General features: G+C 30.1%; 1 protein-coding gene across 8 annotated transcripts in view; it reads right to left on the bottom strand.

Moving 5' to 3' along the window:
* The window catches only part of LOC118185960 (prolyl 4-hydroxylase subunit alpha-1-like), a 139,442-nt gene that overhangs the window by 37,087 nt on the left and 80,412 nt on the right, over positions 1 to 21,943 (bottom strand). For 7 of the 8 annotated variants that reach the window (XM_085820018.1, XM_085820019.1, XM_085820016.1 and 4 more), the window contains exons 5-10: positions 15,060 to 15,220; positions 13,805 to 13,856; positions 11,076 to 11,308; positions 7,155 to 7,328; positions 3,195 to 3,265; positions 637 to 790 (exon numbers count right to left, since the gene is read on the bottom strand). In XM_085820018.1, the coding sequence (XP_085676144.1) occupies positions 637 to 790; positions 3,195 to 3,265; positions 7,155 to 7,328; positions 11,076 to 11,308; positions 13,805 to 13,856; positions 15,060 to 15,220 (845 nt within the window). The remainder of the gene's footprint in view (positions 1 to 636; positions 791 to 3,194; positions 3,266 to 7,154; positions 7,329 to 11,075; positions 11,309 to 13,804; positions 13,857 to 15,059; positions 15,221 to 21,943) is intronic. The other variant, XM_085820021.1, reaches the window with a different exon arrangement.

The raw sequence follows: 21,943 nt of genomic DNA, 5'->3' as shown, positions 1-21,943 counted from the left end.
TAGATAATTTTTATCAAAATTTTATTCTATAAAGACAATAAATTTGATAGGTACAATTTTCATATGTTTTACATGTGTGACAAATGAAGCTTAAATATGCTACTTGTAAATGCAATATCTTTGATTAACTGATTTGTTTAATAAATTACAATGATATACAGATAGCGATAAATAAATGAATCAAAGTTACTTGTACACATATTTTCATTTCAATTTCACACTGCAATATTCAGTGCTGAGCTTGCTTCAAATTTATGATTTATGACTTGCCTCACAGAGTTTGCTACTTTGCAACAATGCTGTTTTGTCAATAATTAAACTGACTGAATACAGTCACTTGATACCCTTTACTCAATGAAGAGTCGTCGAGTAAAGGGTACATAATTTCTCTAATATTATGTACCCTTTACTCGACAACTCTTCATCGAGTAAAGGGTAAAAAAGTTTTGACTACAGTGCATTATGTAATATCTTAAATTTTACTTATCTAAATTTTATATTAATGTATAATAAATAAAATAAACAATATTATAAAAAATAATTAAATATCACACAGCCTGCTATTTTAGATTATCTAATAATAACTGCCCTATAAAAATTACAATTCAGTTTGAAAAATTACCAATTTCAACTTACTCTTGCAAAATCATAATGAGGTTCATAATGACCACCAATCCCATAATTTACAACCTGCAGTTCCTCAGCTGTGTCGGTTTCTAAACCTGTAATATCCCTTATTCTTCGACTCAAACGAGCTATAACTTCATGATCTCCATCTTTTAACCATGCACTAAAATATTTTTCAAAATCAAATCATAATCTTACTATAAGTATTTTAAAAAAATAACTATTGTGTAAAATATTTTCTCTAATATTATGTAAGTTGAGAGTTTATGCATTATTTTAAAAATCGAATAGTAATGCATAATATGATTAAAATAACGTGAAAATGAAAAATAATTTTAATGTATTATTAAGAATATACAATTCAAGAATTCAAAACTTTCATTCATTGTGATTAAGTGCAAAAAATATTGTCAAGAGAATTACACACAGCAAATAATTCTCCCTGCCCTCCCAAACTTTTTTTCTTATTACAACAATAGGTTACTTTGGTTACTTTCTATACATCTCTATAATATAGGAAAAAACCTAGTGTTCTAATAATTATTAGAATGATCAGTTTTTTAACAGAAAAGATAATAGCTTTATACAGAAATTTTATCTAGTCACTATAATTAGTTTATTTTAGTCAGAGGCAAATGCTTTCTGTCTCTCCAAAAAAATTTCAAATTTCAAACATAGTATTTTGTGAAGTATGGATTTTGCAATGGAAAGTATTTTTACTCCTTTTCTAGTTTTCTCCATATGTTGTGTGGGCAATGCATTTTTGCACAGTTTGCCTATATATGATAGGGGCATCTTATTTTCCAAAGTTATAGTTTATGACCCCTCTCATTATTTATTATAGTTTGTTTTTCTGTTTATGGAAGATATTATCTGACTATAAGAACAAGTTCGAAGGATCCCCCCCCCTTTTTACAGCTGAATTCATAGAGAAGCATCCATTTTCTTTTGATACATTGTTTGTATTTATTTAGCAAAATTTTATTAAAAACTATTAAACTTTTATAATTCTATTATTAAAAGCATATAACATAGCTATTTCATTACATTACCATAATTTTCATATTTTAAATTTGTATGTTAATGAAAATCAAAAACAGAAAATTGGATAATAATTCAGAAATCAAAAGCAGTAACTGTGATTGCTCAGGCATTATGTCAATGCAAATTTATTGAAAGAATCTGAAAGCATCTTGCATTTTTACAGATTTTGGGATAAAGAAATTAGTTTGGATGATAGCTTGGAAGAAATTACAACATTTTGTGAGACTGATGTAAAACTTCTCCTGCTGGCCTCAGTAACATTTCGGCTCTTAATAATCATTCACATTAATGTTGAAGAAAATATGGGTATTGCACATAACTTAACAATGATGGTGCTTTCTTCTTATAAAAAGAAAGAAAAGAGTTTAGGCAATGTTGCCCATTACTCTTCTACCATTTGAAAATTTAAAACAAAGATTTTAAATGGTTATTCTCGTGTAAGGTAAATAGTAAATAAGTAGATAAGATCCCAAACTGCCACCAAATATACAGTATTAGCAAAAGATCCCATCTATAAATTCAGGAGGTCGATTAAATCATTAAAACATCCCAATCGGATGAAGAGCCAATTCAATCCCTCCCAAATCACCAACCGCCGGGTATTACACAGGTCTTCCAGAAAATTTTTTTATGGTGATTTTTTAAAATATTGTTACTAATTGATTGCTATGGTGAATAACAAGGAAATAACATAGGTGCACATTCACATGGAAAGCACTTAAAGCACTCAACACCACATAAAATTCAAGTTTTTTTGGGGGGGGACTTTATTTAGGCTGCAAAGTTAAACCTACATAACGTATAATTTTGCATCATCCAGGAAATTAACCAAACCCTATTGTGTCAGACAAATTGCCTCATCAGCAAGCAGTATGCTACCGTAAGAAAAAAGATGCACAAAAAATATGAAACAAGATACTGCACTGTGAGACTTTGTGCTGCCTTTGTTTTTAAACATACCACAGAAATGAAATATTAACTTATAAAAAAAATTCAGATGTGTAATAAATGTGATACATAAGGGTATGTAAAATAAGTCTATTACTCATTCACGTGGGTGTGAAAAAAGCCAACATTACAGTAGTAATTTCAACCCCCCTCTCTCTCTATCTATACATATATATAAATTTTATTTTGGGCATATGATTTTTCATGCATAATTCATCTAAAAATTCAGTTTTTCTTCAAATTCTGTAATTAATTAAATAAATAAAAAACAGACAATTTTGGAGTAGTATCCTGAAATTTAATGAAGAAATGGTGAAAAAAAAGGGGGGATTTTGATGTTGTTAACCAATTGTAGATGACCACACTATATGCATCACAGACTGTCCATATAGTAGATCTCCTCTCTTGTCCACAAAGGGTTAAGAGAAACTCAAATGAAAACTCATTGCTACAATTACACTGATCCCCCTCTAAAAATTGCCTTTTGAATACAAGATACATATCCTGGCAAATATGATGCATAATAAGGATGTATAAAAAATATATTTCTTTTATTACAATAAAAAAAATCTAACCTTTTACTAATCCTGTAACTGGCAATTTCCAGAGCACCTGATTTAGAATTCTGAACAGTAGCTCTAGCAAGCTAATAACAAAAACAAAATTAATTGCATAATTTGACTACGAAGTACAAGTATATGAAGTTAAAGATGACGTGAAAACAATTAAATAAAAGAAAACTAATTTCTCATAGTATATTATTTCAGCTTTCGTTTTTAGTCATACTTTTATCTCATATTTCTAAAAAGATAAAAAGAATTACAATTATTCAAAAAACTAAAAACTTTAAATAAGGCAGTATGTAATTATATTCTATTGATATAAGTCAAACTTTCCATTTCTTTTTTTAAATCTCTGATGTTTGAAAATCTGAATATATTTGTCACATTTTACAGTGATCATCCAAATAAATATTTGAAAACATATGTCCAATTTGTCACATTTCAGAGCAATACAATAGTTCAACTTAACTACCCTCAAATAGTTTTTTAATTTAGATTTATTATTAATACATTAACTGTACTTTACTGTACAACTTAAACTTAGTGAGATAAAATACCAAATAATGTATTAGAAATGCAATACTAATATGAGAAATATAACTTTTTTTAAAATGTCAGCGCAACAAGTATCTCAACATCAAATTTTGCAGAATTAATAAGATATATAATGAATTTTTAATCCCATTTTTCCTATCAATGCTTTTATATATCACAGTTTACACAGATCTTTAACATATGTGTGTGTGTGTGTGTACTAAGAATTCTACTGCATGTGAATATGCCACCACAGCATAACCAATCTACAGTTCACAATGCTTTAACAAAATATCAACACACATGCTGCAGAAATAATAAAGATTAGGAGTATCCTTCAAATTGTTATATTAATAATTTTCACTTAGACGGAAAGAGAAAATTTTTTAAAAATATTCAAATGTCTTTGTATTCAGATCTTAACTAGTTAAGCCAATATTTAATTTGACAATCTGGCATTCATTTTGAAATATTTCATCCCTAAATGAGATTTTTAATACTCTATTTAAATGCAATGTAGAGTATTATACAGAACTTCAGTTACAATTGCAAATTTGGACATGACAAATGCAACCATGAACACAAACATAAATGTGCAATTTGGACCCATTTATTTTCAAAACAGGATAGATTCAATATGAATCATGTAATAGGCTATTTTTTCCATTCTTGTTCCCCCCCCCCATTTATTTTGCACAATATTCTAACAGTTGGAAGCAGAAAATTATTTTTTAGTAACCAAAGCTGAATGTGTGGGTTATCATTTGTAATTAAGTATTTGATTTCATCATATTCACATAATTTCATGTTTATCTATTTATTGCTAAAATTCAAATGTCCTCATATGTTAATTTTGGTATAAATAATTTTTCAGCAAAGTGTAATAAGTAACTATTATACTGTAACAAATAATTACTTCATTGTATTATTATTGTATACTTTCTATAATAATATTATCATTGTATAATCTTATTATAATTCATAATAATAACAATATATTTATTCTAATAATTAAGTATAATAGGATTATTACTACAAAAGTATAATAGTAAATGCCATATTTCCCTTTGTATAAGACATTTAAATGCATAACATGCAGCCTGATTTTGGGACTCAAAAATTGAAAATAAACTATTATTTTGTTGACCAACAGATTTTTATTAACCGGCTGGATGGATTACAATTTAATACAAAAAAATATTATGAAAAATTACTGAAATCTATGTTTACTGAAATCAATATCACTGTCAAAACTCTCATTTATTAGCTAGATCTCATCTATGTACCCCTAAAGTACATAGCCTAAGGTGTAGTTTCTCCAAATGCATTGCTTCAGTTCATCTTTATTGTAGACTTATCTTTAGATTAACGACTTAGCAAGGAAGCTTGTTTGTTAGGAACTAGAAAGATTTACCTATTTACGAAACCTCTCCATTTGTTAATAAACTGGGATAGAAGAAACTGTTGTGAATCTTAAATGGAATTTTCAGATATTTGCTTTTTAAAGAAATAAGTGAGCAACCCTTGGCATTCCAAGGATTAACACGCATGCTGTGTATGTGTCATTTTCCTTGCTGCAATGCCACCACTAGCATTAATAATTGTGCCAAATACTATAATTCTGTGATTTTTAGTGGTCTTTATTTAAAAGTAAGCCGTGAAATATGTAAATTATTCAGATAAAATCCATATAAACTTGTGAATGAATATGAATCTTCCCATTTATTTCAGCAAAAAGTGTTTAAAGGCACAAAAGACATCTGGCAGCAGAATGACCAATGGGATTTATCATCCGCTGGCAGTAATTTCCCTCTTTGCAGCAAATGGAAAACTCTCATTTAATCTCTCATCAGTGTCTGCCAAAAACATCAAGGAGAAAATAATGCAAGAGGAAAACATCATTGCATAAAATATTATGGAGGAAAAGAAACCAAGGGAAAAACATTGCTGCTCTTAAAACATCATGGCATAAAATGAAGCAGTTAAACACTTTAGAGTTTTAAAATATAATTGTATAAAATGCTATGGGGAAAAAAAACCCTCCAATCATCACATTGCATATACGTGTTTTTTTAGACTAAAGTTTTAAATGCATGTTCACATTATGATTTTTTAGTACGAGAAGGAATGAAGAGTACTTTTACCTCTACATTTCATATTTTTGAATAAACTAATAAATTTTTAATGAAAAGAAAGACAGAATTTTAAGCATTCAGAATAAGAAAATGTGCAGAAACTAAACCTATACACATAGCAATTAACATAATTTTAAACTTATGTAGTTAACTATTAAAAGACATTACTTAAGTAAATGCACAAGGTTAACTATATTAATGTTGTTTAATTAATTATCAAACTGTATGCTATGCTATCTTCATGGAATGATTTGTAAATGTTTTATTTTTACTGTGATATACAAAATGATATTTTTAAACTATGAAGTTTATGGACAGTTTTATTTTCACCGATGATTATTTATATCATGATGTTTTAGAACAGCTATACTTTTTTCATGTTTCCTTTTCTCCCAATGTTTTTCTTTTGCATTGTTTTCTTCACAATGTTTTCAGCTGTAAGCCCTTTCATCTGCTCTGTTCTATAATTAACCCCCCTCTCCTAAAAACTCTTAAGTATTTTGGCAGAATGCCAGCCACACTTGCCTTAGTAATGGACAAATTATATAAACTTCAATTGAACACTACTCAGTTTTTACAAAAAATTCATCTAATTCTTAGAAATTACTCTAACAGCAATAATAAACCCGTTTGAAAAAAATGTTTTCTAAACAAGATTTCATGTCTGGCAGAGCTTTAAGCTGTGAAAGAATCTTTATTGTAATGAAGATAATTATATCAAAATCTAGAAACAGATTAAATGGTATAAGAATTAGACAATCCAATATCTTAACATTGACATCTGAATAATTTCATAAATTGATAACACCTAAATTTTTGTAATTAAATTAAAAAGACAGTGAAAATTTTACAGTGAAAAGATTGGATATGGATTTTATGTGAATAATTTGACAGTGAAAAGTCTAACCTTCTGATAGTAACATTTTCAATTCATGGCTTTTGACAAATTTTAATCGATATCACCGTTTAAGAATGACTTTTAAAAACCTAAACTTACCCTTATTTTACTACTTTATAACAAATACTTATGATTTATTCTATATATAATATAATTAAGTACACTGAAAAAAAATTATGTACTATCCCAAATAATATATAACTTGTACATCCTACATGGAGCATGTAAAATGCTCTTTCATCAAAAAAATAAAATTTTGCCATAATTAAGAAGTAAAGTAAAATTCTTTACACATTTAAAAATGTTTTTTGTTTTCATGATTATATATGCAGTCTTCTAGATATCAATTTATATACATGCTAGAAATTATTAAAAAATAGGTACAAACATTTCAGAAATACTAACCCTAGGCTGAGCTAAATATTTAATGACTTCAATTTCATGATCAGATAAGATATCATGATATACAATAAGACGTGGTTTCAAATGCAATTCTTCTTCTTTCACTGGTTGCAATAACAAGTAAGCGCTATTATTTGTGATATATCTACAATGAAGTTTGCTTTCTTCTTCAGCACTCTGAAAATCAAATGAGTAAAAATGAAATAATTACTCCTTTATATAGATACCTTTATGCAAAAAACTATACTCTAAATTTAAGCCAGACTTTTTATTCAAATTTTTAAGATTAAATAAGCGTACAGCTTGAATTCAATGCAAATATTTTCACAACTTATTTCTGCTGATTTCCCAATCCCAAATGATCAGACCTTAATAATTAAGGTTTTAAAAATCAAAATGATTTTATAATATGTCTTTTTTTAATATCTATAAAAATCATTTTTATTTTTATATTTCCGGTTTTGAAATTTTAAAATCTTGCTTAAATTCAAAGTAATACGGTAAACATAAATTAATTTATGTAATTATAACTACAAGATAACATAGAAAAATTAAGGTAATAGGTATTTATGAAGAACACTCTACATGTACAGTGGGACCTTGCTTAACGGGAATAATTTGTTCTCGAATCTTACTACTACTGAAATACACTGATTAAGTGAAACAATGTTTCCATAGAAATTAGTGTAAAATAGAATAATGCATTCAGTTTGGGTGGGAAAAAATCTAATCAAATTTATAATAATGTAATTTACTATTTATCATACATTTTTTTTTTTTTTTTTTTTTTTTTTTTTTTTTTTTTTGCTAGAAAGTTCTCTAAAGACATGCTTTCCCACATGTTTCAAAATTTGATGAATATGAGACATGGCATTATCATTACACAAATTTGTAGTCTGCATAGCTATTCCCTTATTAGGGTGATGCTTCTCAATGTATGATGCAGCAAGAGTTTCCCATGTTTTCAGCATTTCCCTTATTTCACTGGAAGATTGTTGCTTTCTTAAGGTGCTATCTCCTATCCCTCGATGAAATCTGCTTCACAACTTCTTGCTGTGACACAGAAAGCAATTCTACAGTGGCTCCCAAAAGTGTTCATACACTTATGATTTTCATTGAAATAGGGCTTTATCCATTAATTTAAACTTTCTAAATGAGATTTTAAGATTAAGATCTATAATCTATTCGTACCAAAATTACATGAAATATTTATAAAATATAGCAAAACTTTATTTTTAAGAAATTAATAATCAAAAAATGACAAACATTTTATCTCACAAAAGTCTTTGCACACTTCAAAAAAATCTTGACATATTAGTAAAATATTTTCATTTTTCATTAAATTAATATTAGGAGGATATCCTGTAGCATCCACAACAGCTTTTAGATGTCTGGGAATAGATTTTACTATTATTATTATTATTATTATTATTAAATTTTAATTTCTGTATCAATGTTTATCCGTTCTTCCATCATGGCTGTTTTCAGTTCGCTTTTCGTTTTGATGTCGTGTTTTCGTACTCTAACCTCCAGCTCTTTCCAAATGTGTTCTATGGGGTTTACATCTGGCGACTGAGGTGGTGTTTTCAAAACCTGCGGACAATTATAGAGACACTACAGGTGAACGTTGAGAGACGTATACTTAAGATCGTTATCATGAGTTGTTGATCGTTATCATAAAGTTGTTTCCAATACCCAAATTTTGGGCTGATAATTTTAAATTGTCTCTTAAAATATTTAAATAAAGAGAATGATTCATTATGTCATCAATAAATACCAAATTACCTAGTCCTGATGCTGTCATGCCCCCCCCCCCACAAGAACACCTACACCGCCATGCTTAACTGTTCCAACTGAGTTCTTAGAATAAAGTTCCTCAGTTATTCGACCATCGGAACCAAAAATGTTAAATTTGCTTTCGTCAGCAAATAGAACATGATTCCAGTACGTTTTGGGTGTATTTATCATTGATTTTGCGAATGAAAGCCTAAGCTTTCTGTTTGTCTCACTAACAAAAAAATTTTTTCGGGGAGAACACCCATGTAATCCAGCTTCTCTGAGAACTCGTCAAACAGTTTCAGGTGAAATTGAAGTAGAAAACTTTGAATTAAATTTTGAAGAAACTTTTACAGCACTCAAACATGGGTTTTTCACAAATTTTCTAATAATAAATCTCTGATCACGTTTAGTTAACTTTCTCGGTCGACCTTTTCTTACCTTGTTTTCAATCCGATTTTCTTCTTTAAAGCATTTTATCACATACTGCACTGTAGAATGAGATAAATTAATTAATTTAGCGATATTTCGAATTGATTTACCACTACTGTGGTGAAAAATTATAAATTTTTAAATGCTGTTTGTAATTTCTTTACGACTGCGACCACTATTTTTCAATAATAAACAGATTATGAAGTAAGCAATAAAAAATTAAAGCAAACGATTTTTTAAATGCCACCACAATGCAAAAATTAAAAAAAGCGGCAAATGATACTTCTAATTTTGATTTTATCGAAAAATATTTCAGTGTACGAAGACTTTTGTGAGATAAAATGTTTGTCATTTTTTTATTAGTAATTTCTTAAAAATAAAACTTTGCTATATTTTAAAAATATTTCACGTAATTTTGTTACGAATAGATTATAGATCTTGTTATTAAAATCTCATTCAGAAAGTTTACTTTTAATGAATGGATAGAGCCCTATTTCTATGAAAATCATAAGTGTACAAAAACTTTTGGTAGCCACTGTATAAGCTCTTCCATGGCCAGCCTCTGGTTATGCTCTTCCACTTTCTCATTGATGTATTGCTATCTAATTATAGCCCCACAATCTTGGCCCAGAGGTACAATCTCATTGATTATAGACTCTATGGGCACTTTTTCCAACCCCTTGAAGTCTCGCTCAACAATGCTGTTCGGCCAAAGCTTCTTCCATACGGAAATGAAAGTCTCCTCCCATGCCTTGTCAATCATCTCGAGGCATGGCAACAATGTGAATGTAGTCTTTTCTAAAATTCTCTAAAAGTGAGATTGGCTCCTTCAGTTACTTAAAACAATGCTCAGCTTTCACTTTAGAAAGCTTTTTAAAATTTGAAATGATCTGCTAGCCCACGAATTGGAATAAAGGAGTGGGAGGCACTAACTGGATCTTGATAAATTTCTTCAGGAGAGGGGTCCTCTTCCATTAATTCTATCTATCAAAAAATACATGCATTCATTAAAACCACAAGAAAAGTGTTATAAGGAGAGACATTTTAAACCTCAAATTCTGTAAGAAATTCTAAACCAAATATTACCATTTCCAAAGCTATTGTGAACAGATTGTCATAATGGACCCACATACATATATTATTGAAATCAAGATGGTGATAAATGAAGGCCTACACCGCTTGATCCCTGAAGATCCACCAACTTTGTGAATGTTAAAACAGCTATTACTTTTTTTCACATACTCCCAACTCAGTTTTAAAAACTGTTCATACCACATATTGTTAACTGTGTTAAGTTTTATGCTGTTTCCAAAGTTCATAAAATTGGAATTTCTCTTCGCCCTATAGTTCCTTACTCAGGAACAAAAAGTTAACCTTTAGCCAAATATTTAGTTTCTAGATTTTCACCTTTATTTTTTAGCAATACTTGAACTATAAATAAATTCTTTTTGAAGTCATTAATAAATTTAAAGGTATTGCTGTTTTGCTTAATTTTAAGTTTTACATTAGCATGTTTCTCAACCTATCTGACATTTACATTGGTTTTGTTGTACTTATATGATGTTTGAATTTAACTTTTTCAGCCTTTTGATTTCAACCATAGCTTTTCCATTTATTACTTGACATTTCTGTTGCAATCCATATCTATCAGTGTAAGGATGAACAGTTCATCCAAAGATCATTCTTTACAATTTAAAAATAGGAATTATAACTTACAGGTAAATTCAGTATCTTAAATTCAAAGGCAACTTTTCCTTTTCTTACTTTCACACTTTCTCCTCTGCATAACATTTCATATGTATCTCTCTCCAAACCTCTAGGATCATAGTCTGAACTGTCCTCATCATCTTGAACTTCAAAACCATCATCTCCTCTTTTATGGGTATCTTCTTTTAAAATAGCTTGTTGATAATATGCAAGATTTCCCTGAGCTCGAGGATGATCTGGATCTACAAAAATATCATAAAAGTCAACATAAACAAGCCTAATGACAAGAAACATTCACCACCACAGAAATTTAGCTGCTAGTAAATCAAAGATAAAAACATGACTATCAAGGAGACATAATACACTCTAAAATCTCCTTCCAAAACCTTCCCATAAATAATATTTCATTCGACTTCATTTGAATATATATGCGACAACTCATTAATATTCTGGCAAGAAAGCATGAGTTGTAAATGAGAACAAAAGGAAAGTTACTTTAAAATAAAATTAACTGTTAGATAAATTAAATGAATTCCCACAAGGTTTTTCACTTAAATGTTTCAGAATTAGACTAGCTTATAAATGCAAATTTCAGCTTTTAAATATATCATACAATACTTTGAATGAATACTAATACTTTCGGTTGAATACTAATAATTGGTATTACCTTTCCATATATAATAAAAAATTCCCCTCTTTTTTACAAGCTCTTTTGTCTGAAAATTTTAGGTTTTAAGCCGCAAAATTTAGTATTTACACTGTAACTAAAAAAAGAAATTGTTTTTTTTCTTGGCATGAAATAACTAGTCGACCTATGACCAATGATGAGTGCAACTGCAGCAAGTCATTATTCAAAAGACCTTTGAATAATATCCAAATTCAAAATAAGCAACAATATTCAGACACTTCGAATCAATCCAGGTATTTTCACAAAGAAATAAAATCTGGTCTAAACCTGTTTCCTAATGTGACTGCTGACAGGATCTGGAGTAAGGGGACACTACCAATAAAATGGGCAGAAGGGCAGGCATTAAGAAGCAACTCAGCAATAAACCTGCAGAAAACTTTTTTGTCTAAGCATTGCTTAAACAGACACTTTAATATTTTCTTAGTTATGCATTGGACTTTTGATCCATCATAACCAGACCGTCATAACCATCATTACCAGCATCGATAACCAGACCACATGGCTCAACTAAAAATGGCTAACAAATTTCAGTAAATTCTTTAACATAAAAATGTACTTTTCAAAGATTTTAAATGAACTATACACTTCATAAAACAAGACTGAATTAAAATAATACAATTTTGACTTTTAGTTTTAAAAATAAACTGTTATGTTACCTCTTTCTTAAACATTCTTTCAGGCAATATGTCAAACATTGGGCATAATAATGATGCCATTAAATTTGAGATCAGCACCCATACAGTATAGTAAGTTTACAAATTCTAAATTCTTTGTTATTCTTTGCCTTCTACTGATAACACAGAGCAAATACAAAAGCAACAATGCATTTTTAATTTGCCAGTTAAAACATACCAGGTGGCCATAATTAAACTGACAGTGCTCACAGTGTTCTGTAGCACGATCTATTTGCAAGAATGATGCCACATTTTGTAGGAAGATTAAACAAGACGGGGGACGAAGGATTCCGCGAAAAAAAAATTAGTTCCAAAATTCACCGCTAGGGGAATATTTGGCGCTATGTAATACAAAATAGAGTGTTATCAAATGCAAATTAATATGGAATAAAATTACCTTTTATTATGGATATGCCTTACAGTACGGTATGGAAAATCTTACGAAAGATTATCAACTTCTATCCGTACAAGATAAGCTGCGTACAGGAGCTACTGTACCCCGACCATGATAAGCGATTGACTTTTGCTCTCACCTTTCTTGACAGAATGGAGGTGGATGATGCTACAGAACACTGTGAGCACTGTCAGTTTAACTATGGCCATCCGTTATATATAATACATTTCAAATTTATTTTGCAATAGCTCCTAAGTTTCCTTTTTAATTTAGTTATTTCATTTTTCTATCTCAAAAATAATAACATGCTTATAATAAATTCCTGAACCATTTCAAAATTAACTCCTGTTGTATGATTCTTATATAATACTCATGACACATGTATCTACATAATGTATAAAGTCTTTTAGCCAATAACAAAATTAATTTTTGTAAAGAAAACCTTAATTAACCAACAGAAATAAAGCAGAACTGTAATTTCACAATTCTTTACCAAACTTCCACATACTCTATGCACACTTCTCTTGCTTGCCTCTGTATCATTAACATTAGATATGGCAGTTCTCTTTCTTACTTCGAATACATTATCAAAATGTGAAAAGTACAAAGGTAATTGCTAAAGACAGCACAAATTTCTGTGCCCAATAAGCTGTGCACATCTGTTTCAAAAATGTTTTGTCAAAAAATAAAAAAAATTTTCAATAAGCTGTACTGCAATCACATACTTATGTACAGCTACATCATATACAATGTTATTCGTAACAAATTTTTCAGTACCTGTATATATATATGTGTGTGTGTTTGCATACATTGTATATGCCCATATGCATACACACGTTACTTGTAATCAAATTCTCGGAAACTGAAAATGATCTATATGGCGGTCATGGAAAAAAAATTTTAATTATTATTTCAATTAAATGTGCTGAACTGATAATAAAATAAGGAAAAAAAGTTATCTTCACATACCATAGAAACTTACCTATTGCAATCAAATCCTGAGTTAATTTCAAAGCATGTCTAATGTTTCCTAACTGGAATAAATTAAAATATATTATTATTAGTTAAAAAATTATAATCTTCTTATATGGTTACAATGACTACACTGCATAAAACTAATACAATAAAATCTGAAAAGAAATACTATAAGTTCAAAATTATGTAATCTTGAAATAACTAAGCTATTAAACTTGTGTATAATAATCCAAAATAAGTAAACAAAATTAATGAATGCAGTATGTGAATCTAGTATTGCTAGAAAAGAAATCAGCCATATAGGCAATTCTGATCAAGCAAATGGAAAAGTGATCAAAGGCATAAATTTGAAATTGTTTATCATGCATTATTTCATCAGGAGGTTAGTGATACATGATATACAATTATCTAGATTATATTCAAGTTTCTAAACATACAAAAACCTAAAGCAAATTTGAGCATTAACAAAACAGATTTAATTTAATATATAAACTAGTTTAAATATTAAATCAAATTCATGTTCAAATTTGATTCCGTTCTACAAACTGAATTTTAATTTAAATAAATTGTTGTTCTTGTGTAATGAAACAAACAACAAACAAATTTTATACCAAGAAGAAGATACGGCAAGCCAGTACTTTAATAATATTATTAGTTAAAAACTTTAATAATATTATTAGTTGTTTGGAAAATGGGATAAATTACCATTCAAATTATTGTATAAAAAGCATAAACAATTTTATCAGAAAAGATTGATTTTTGCTTACTTAAATTATAAATAACATTCATTTTCCATTTAAAATTACATAAAATTTTAAACAAAAAATTTCAAGAAAAAAATTTTTAGCAGACGAAATTATAATTATTTAACATTACTGAAACTATGTACGCATATATTACTGAAACTGTTTAAGCATATACTGAATAAAATTATTACTGAAACTATCTAGGCACATAAACTTTATTAATGAAACTATTTAAGCATATAAATTGCAATGATAATTTAACATTTCAATTGCCATCAACAGTCCCTACAGATGACTATAATATCAGTTTAATTAAGAAAGTTTATCATCAAAATTTTAATTATATACTCTCATGTTTAATGAGAAAATACTGCAAAGTATATAAAATATATATATTTCTTTGCTTAAAAATAAAAAATCTTTATAATTTTTGTCTAAAAAAAAAAAAAAAAAGACTAATTGATAAAAGAGTATTAGGTAGTCTAATAGATAAATTTTATTACCAAAAGAACTTACTACATACGAAGAATATGCCATATATTCTAAGACATCTGATTTACTAGAAGTTTTAACATCTTCTTTCTCAAGGCGATCTAGAGATTCTTGCATCCAAAGTAATGTATGATAATAATCCCGATTATTATATGCTTGACGTCCCAATTCAAAACAATCCCCAGCTATGATAGAGAATTAAATGCTTTTTAAAATAAAACATTTCAATTGCAGCAAATATTGCACAAAATTATAGTTTTTCAATATTAAATACAAATTTAAATCAACAGCTAGTGTAAATAAGATTAATTGCACCAAAACAACCTCATTTATAGCATACGAATAAAAATACTGCAAAATATAATAAAACCAATTAATTTAGAAAACTTAAGATATATATTACAGTAAAGATGGTCTGGCATTCAATTAATCAGAAAGCTCAAATAATCAGAATATTTTAGAATTTTAAAACTTTCTCTTTTTTTCTTGAAAAAAGTAAGCAAACGAGACCAGTACAGCCAATGTAAAGCACATATAGAACACTGTCATCAGACAGTGTGATGTATTGCCAATGCAATAAGTCTGATATTACAGCAATCATAAGATGTTTTTATGTAATTTATGTTATTTTCCATTAAGGTTGGCCTAAATGGGTTAACATAAAACAAAGGCTTAAATGTGTTTACATAAAACCCATTTAGTTCTTGGTAAGGTACTTTATTTTTCTAAAGGAGAATTTAAATTAATTACTGTTTATCTGTTTTTGCTCACACTGCTCAAGAAAAGTATACATTAATGAGCAGAACATGCAATTTTATTCAAAAGTGGATAAATAATGGCAATGCAACATGAAAAATATGATAAGCAATTTAATTTTTATATGATTTATCTGTAACTAGTGTCTATTGATAATTTAATTAAATAAAGAAAGATCTGTTTCTCTGAACTTCTGCCAGAATGACTGGTGCAAGTTTGGTGGAATCTGCCAGTATAAATGGTCAACAATATTTCATACTTGGAAAACATGTTTTACTGTCATATGTTTAAGGCCTCTGAAAATGCACAAACTTTTATGCCTGAAATGCATATTTCCCCCCCCCAAAAAATATGAATCCTTTATGAAGCAAAGGCTCCATCATTGTCAGGACAATTTGTGATGAAAAGCAAAGTTTAGAATATTCAGGTTTCAGAATTGTGTCTTTACCTGTATATATTATTATTGACCAGACATAACCAGAATTGGATTCACACAACATAAAACATTTTACTCCAAATCTAGCTCTTTTGAGTGGAATAAATTGTTTCCATCCTAGTCGTCCTTTGAATAGCATAAGGCTCTCATATATTGTTACATCTCGCTCTGGTGTCACCATTTCACTAAATTTCTTATTGAGATGTTTTACAACTGGCCAAACTTTAACTAATTTTGGGCATTCGTGATTTTCTTTGTCAAATGCTGCATTATCAGAAAAATGCAAGTAACGTTGCAAAAGACAGAATCGACGATTAGACATTATTTTAGAGAAAAAAGGTGTATTAGTTGAATATCTTTTGCTCCAATAATGAACAATTCCAGATTTCTTTACAATTCCTTGAAGTATATTCAGAGCGAAAAATACATGCAACTCGTTCACAGTTGTCTCTTCCCAAAATTTACTCTTTGAGAATTGTTTTGCAACACTCGATTGGATGCACTGTTTAGCATATTTATTTGTCTCTTCCACAATTTTACTCATGAGTGAAGAATCAATGAATGTTTCATAAAATTCTAAAACATCAGAAGTGTCGTCAAATTGTGTGTGCACAGAAGGAATACCAGTAAATTTAAATCGAGGACACGGAACAGGTGGATTTTTCACGTCAACCTCGGTAAAAATCCTTGCAGAACACAAATCTTCATCAGAACTGAGCTCACTGCATGATTCATCTGAGGAATAATCCAAATAATTAGATGAACTATCTGTATCTGTATCAGAATGTAGTTCATCATCTAACAAGAAAGTATTTTCGTCATTTATTCCATCCATAACTTCCATAAGAAAAGACAAGGTTTTAAATTCACAAGCGTTGAATACAGTAGAACAAAAATTTCAAAGAAAAATCCCTCTTTTCCCACTACGAAGAAAAACCCGGATGAAAAGCATTTTAGTTACATGGACAAGTCACGCCATCTGTCGAAAAATATTAATACTAAATACAGTCAAAAGTCATTAATTCGGACACCCATAATCCGGAATGATCTATAATCCGGACCTCAAAGCTACAAACTTTCTGCGCAAGCGTGACCCTTACGGCTGCGAATATGTCTGTGCGCATGCGCGTGTAATGTGTAACGGAGTTACACGCTAAGCTAAAGTTATCTAATTCAGTTAATGTTGCAGATTGCAATGTTCCTTAATCTTCGAATTGGATCCGGCTTATTATTTTTTGCAGACTGTTAAAGCAGTTTTATAAAAGTAAGCTTGAACTTTCGATTATGTCAAATAGAATTTCCGATATATATTTACTACAAAATATATTTACTACAAAGCGAAAGTATGTTTTGAAATCCGAAATCTGTTTATCAATTTCACACGCTGCTCTGCGGGCAGATGGGGGGGGAGGAACGTCATTATTAAATTATGATAGATTAGAAAGATTATGTCAAATAGAATTTCCCATATATATTTACTAATATGTAATTTGTATCTACAAAGCGAAAGTATGTTTTGAAATCCGAAATGTGTTTAGTGTTTATCAATTTCACAGGGCAATTGGAAGTTGATCTCTCAGCACTATCCTTATCTTCAGGGCAGATGTTTTTATTTTATTTGGTTCTTTGATATGATTTAAATCAAGTTCCTGGTCATTATAATTCGGAAGAAAGTGACCCAGAGGTTATTGAAAACGAAAACATTTCGATTGACAAATTAGCCGGTATTCTCAACACAGCAATTATAGGACTTGAACAGCGGAACTTTGTAACTAAACAAGAAATTATGTCTGTTTAATAGAATTAAAGAGAAAGTATTATTACATGAAACGAAGCAACTTACATTGAAGGAAATGTTTAATAAAGTAAACAAATAAATATTAAGCTTTTTCTTTTTGTAAATTTTGATACCCTTTAGATCATAATTGTTCTTTATTTCATAAATTACGGTTTCATATTTTTAATTTTGTAATTTCTGCATGCCATCTTACCAGATTTAAACTGATGATCTATAATCCGGAAAAATCGATAATCCGGAACCGCCGAAGTCCCGATGAGTCTGGATTAACGACTTTTGACTGTAGTATCTTTACAATAATGAAAAATACGGGCAAACCAGAAAAGGAAAGGAGAAAATATCTATGCCCGTACGCCATACGGGCAAACCGGTTGAAGCCAATTTCGGGTAGCACGTACACCATACGGGCAAACTGCTTAAGGGGTTAAATTTATTATGTAGTTGTTCCTTAATATCATTAATTACCCGAGTATCTCTGCAACATATCAACAATTCATCAACAAATAAAAGAATATATACAAATACATCATTTTCAGATTTTACAAAAAGACAATAATCATATTTACTTCTACGAAATCCTAGACTCTCAATATACTCGTTAAAACACTCATACCAAGCACGAGGGCTTTCTTTCAACCCATATAGTGCTTTCTTTAATTTATACACTCTACTCGAATTATCATTATAGCCTTGTGGCTGTTTAACATAAACCTCAGACACAACATAACCATTTAAAAAAGCAGTCTCAACATCCATTTGATGAATATTTAAATTATACTGACAAGAATATGAAAGTAACAGTTTTAAGGTTTGCATCTTAATGACAGGGGAGTAAGTATCCTCAATGCTATCTTTTTGCTGGAAACCTCGAACCACTAATCTAGCTTTAAAAACGTTACCTGGTTTTCTTTTGAATACCCACTTCACATCTAAAACTGCTTTATCCTCTGGTTTAGTCACTAGTGTCCAAGTGTTATTTTTAACAAGATTGTTCATTTCACTGTCCATTGCCTCCTTTCAATGTCCAGCCTCACTGCATGTTGTCGCCTCCTCAAAGTTACCTGGAACTGTAGCATCACAAAAATTTGCACTAACACAGTAGTACCCGAATTCTTCATGAAATCCAACTGGTGGTTTGATTTGCCTTCTTGGTCTCATTCCACTTTTTGTTTCATCTTCATTTATCACACTGTCCTTTGAGGTATCATTACTCGATTCACATGACACTTCTTGAGGTTCATTCTTTTTATTTGTACCATCATTTTCATCTTCATCATCACAACCTACACACATTATGTCTTCTTCAATAATGTCAACATGCCTGGCAACTATTATTCTGTTATTTATCAAAACTCTATATCCAACTTCTGTATATCCAAGTAAAATTCCAAATTCAGCCTTTTTATCCCACTTCGACTTTCTCTTTTCTTCTGGTATTCTTACATACACTCTACTTCCATACAATTTTAATTCATTAGCAGATGGTTTCCTATTGAAAAATATTTCATATGGTGTCTTCTTTACAACAGTATTTGTTAATGTCCTGTTTTTCAAATAAGCAGCAGCTTTAATTACTTCAGGCCAGTAACGTCTGTCAACTTTTGCTTCGGCTAAAAGGCATCTTGCCATATCCATTATAGTTCTGTTGTAACACTCAGCAGTACCATTTAATTCATGTACATATGGTGGGCATGACTTTATCTTGAAACCTTTTTCTCTTTTAAATTTGTATATCTTGCTATTCATATATTCACTACCATTATCACATCTTAGTTCTTTGATTGTCTTCCCTGTTAAATTTTGAATTTCATTTACATATTAAGCAATCAGAGACTTGATCCTTAGATTTGATACAATAAATTTTTGCCGACTTGCTATAATCATCAGTAAAACTCACAAAGTATTTCTCACCATTACATCTGTATGTATAATCTCCAGAATATCTTCTGCTTTTCTTCTATTATTCTTGAATGATAAATTGTGCATTTTATTTTCAGTACATATGGCACACTTCATATATTCGGTTTCTATTTCTTTAGGGATTCCTTCTAATAGCTGATCTTTGCACATAATATCCAGATATTTAAAATTTACATGTCCAAATGAACGGTGCAATTTTTCTTTTAACGTTAATTTACTCAAATTTGCGAATATTTTACTATTTTTAACATAACTCTTTACTTTATATAATCTTTCTTCTTTCTCTGCTATTGCTACTAATTAACCATTGACATCATATATTTTAGAGAACTTTTCTTTTGAAACTATTTTATGATTATCGGTAATCTTCGAATAACTTAATAAATTTGCTTTCATTTCTTTTACATAAAATACATTCTTCAATGTTACGATAGATTCAGAGTTATATACAGGAAAAGAAACTATTATAGTGCCAACCTTTGTAGCTTTCAAAATCCTTCCGTCACCGACTTTCACTTGAATAGGATCCTTCAAAGTGACTTGCTCTTTGAAATATTCATCACTGTTTATAATGTGGTCTGATCATCCGCTATCCAGTAACCAATTGATTTCATTTTTATTCATTACAGTATTTGCACTGGAACTTGTCATGTTACTTTTGATAACAGTGGTGTGAAAACTATTGCCTTGATGACTGTTTATTCTATGGTTAGAGTATGTTTCACGTTCACAATGTCCACTAAAAGCACGACTACGTCCTCGATTGTTTGAAGAACTTCGACCACAATAATTAGTGGAGCCATTACCACAATAGTTCCTTTGATGGACACGCCAACTTCTTTTTAATGTGTCCAGGTTTTCCACAATTATAACAGACATCACCTTGTGGACCCGATTTGCTTGTTTCAATTTTGAACATATTTGATTTTTCTGCTGGTGCACAATCTTCATAATCATTTTTCTCTTCAAGTAATTTTGATTTGATTTTGCTCTTTAGGTAATCGACTGTTCTGTCCTTCTCTGGTAATACATCTATTAAGTCACCAATGTGACTGTAATTTGAAAGTAATGCTCTTAGCATATAGTTCAATTTTTCTTGTTCCGTCACGGTGGTGCCGGCATGTTTCAGTTCGCTCACATACTTCTCAAAATCATCGAAAAATATATTTACATCAGGATAATTTTTCAGTTTCACACATTCTAAGTTATTTTGAAAAACAATTTGTAGAGATGTTGAAGTTTTTAAATACATTGCATCAAATTTCGTAATTATATCAAATGCAGTCTCACACTCGTGAATATATTCCAATTGCTTGTTTGTTATGGCGCCGTAAATGTAATTTGTAGCTTGGATATCCTTTTCTTCCCATTTTTCCACGTCATCGTTTTCACTGACGGATCCTGAATGCTGGTTTCACTGCAGTGGGAGTGAAAACCCTGCTGACCTTTTATCTCGAGGAGAAAATGCCTTTAACCTTGTGAGAAGTTCCCTTTGGTTATAGGGACCTAGCTGGCTTTCTCAACCTGAAAGTGTTTGGCCGGTAAATCAACCAGAGAAGTATTAAGATAGATACAGTGAACTAGTATCAGAGAAGACCAACATCGACGAGGAAAGCGATCAGAACGAAGCAAGGATGCAAACATCTCTTCATGTTTCTGTTCAAGACGTAGAATCTTCGGCATTACTAGAGTTAACGCGATTCAGCAGGCTGCTGAAGGTGTATCGAATTATGGCTTATGTTATGCGGTTTACGAAGAATATAAAACGAAATTCAGTGAAAGTCAAAGGTCGATTAAGCTCTGTTGAGATTTCGCGAGCTGAGTTCTATTGGGTAAGAGTTCTATTGGGTAAAAGTTACACAGCGAAAATACTTTGCGAAAGAGATTCTAGATTTATCAAGTGGAAAATGCTTAGAAAAGACATCGTCGATTTATTCACTTAACCCAGAATTGGATACCCGTGGTCTTCTGCGTTTAAAGGGCAGACTTCAATTCTCA

The sequence above is a fragment of the Stegodyphus dumicola genome, chromosome 7 (assembly GCF_044657685.1).
Source record: "Stegodyphus dumicola isolate Sdum_Otavi_A_Nest chromosome 7, ASM4465768v1".
NCBI classification, from domain to species: Eukaryota; Metazoa; Arthropoda; class Arachnida; order Araneae; family Eresidae; genus Stegodyphus; species Stegodyphus dumicola.
This window is presented reverse-complemented; position numbering and strand designations above follow the sequence as displayed.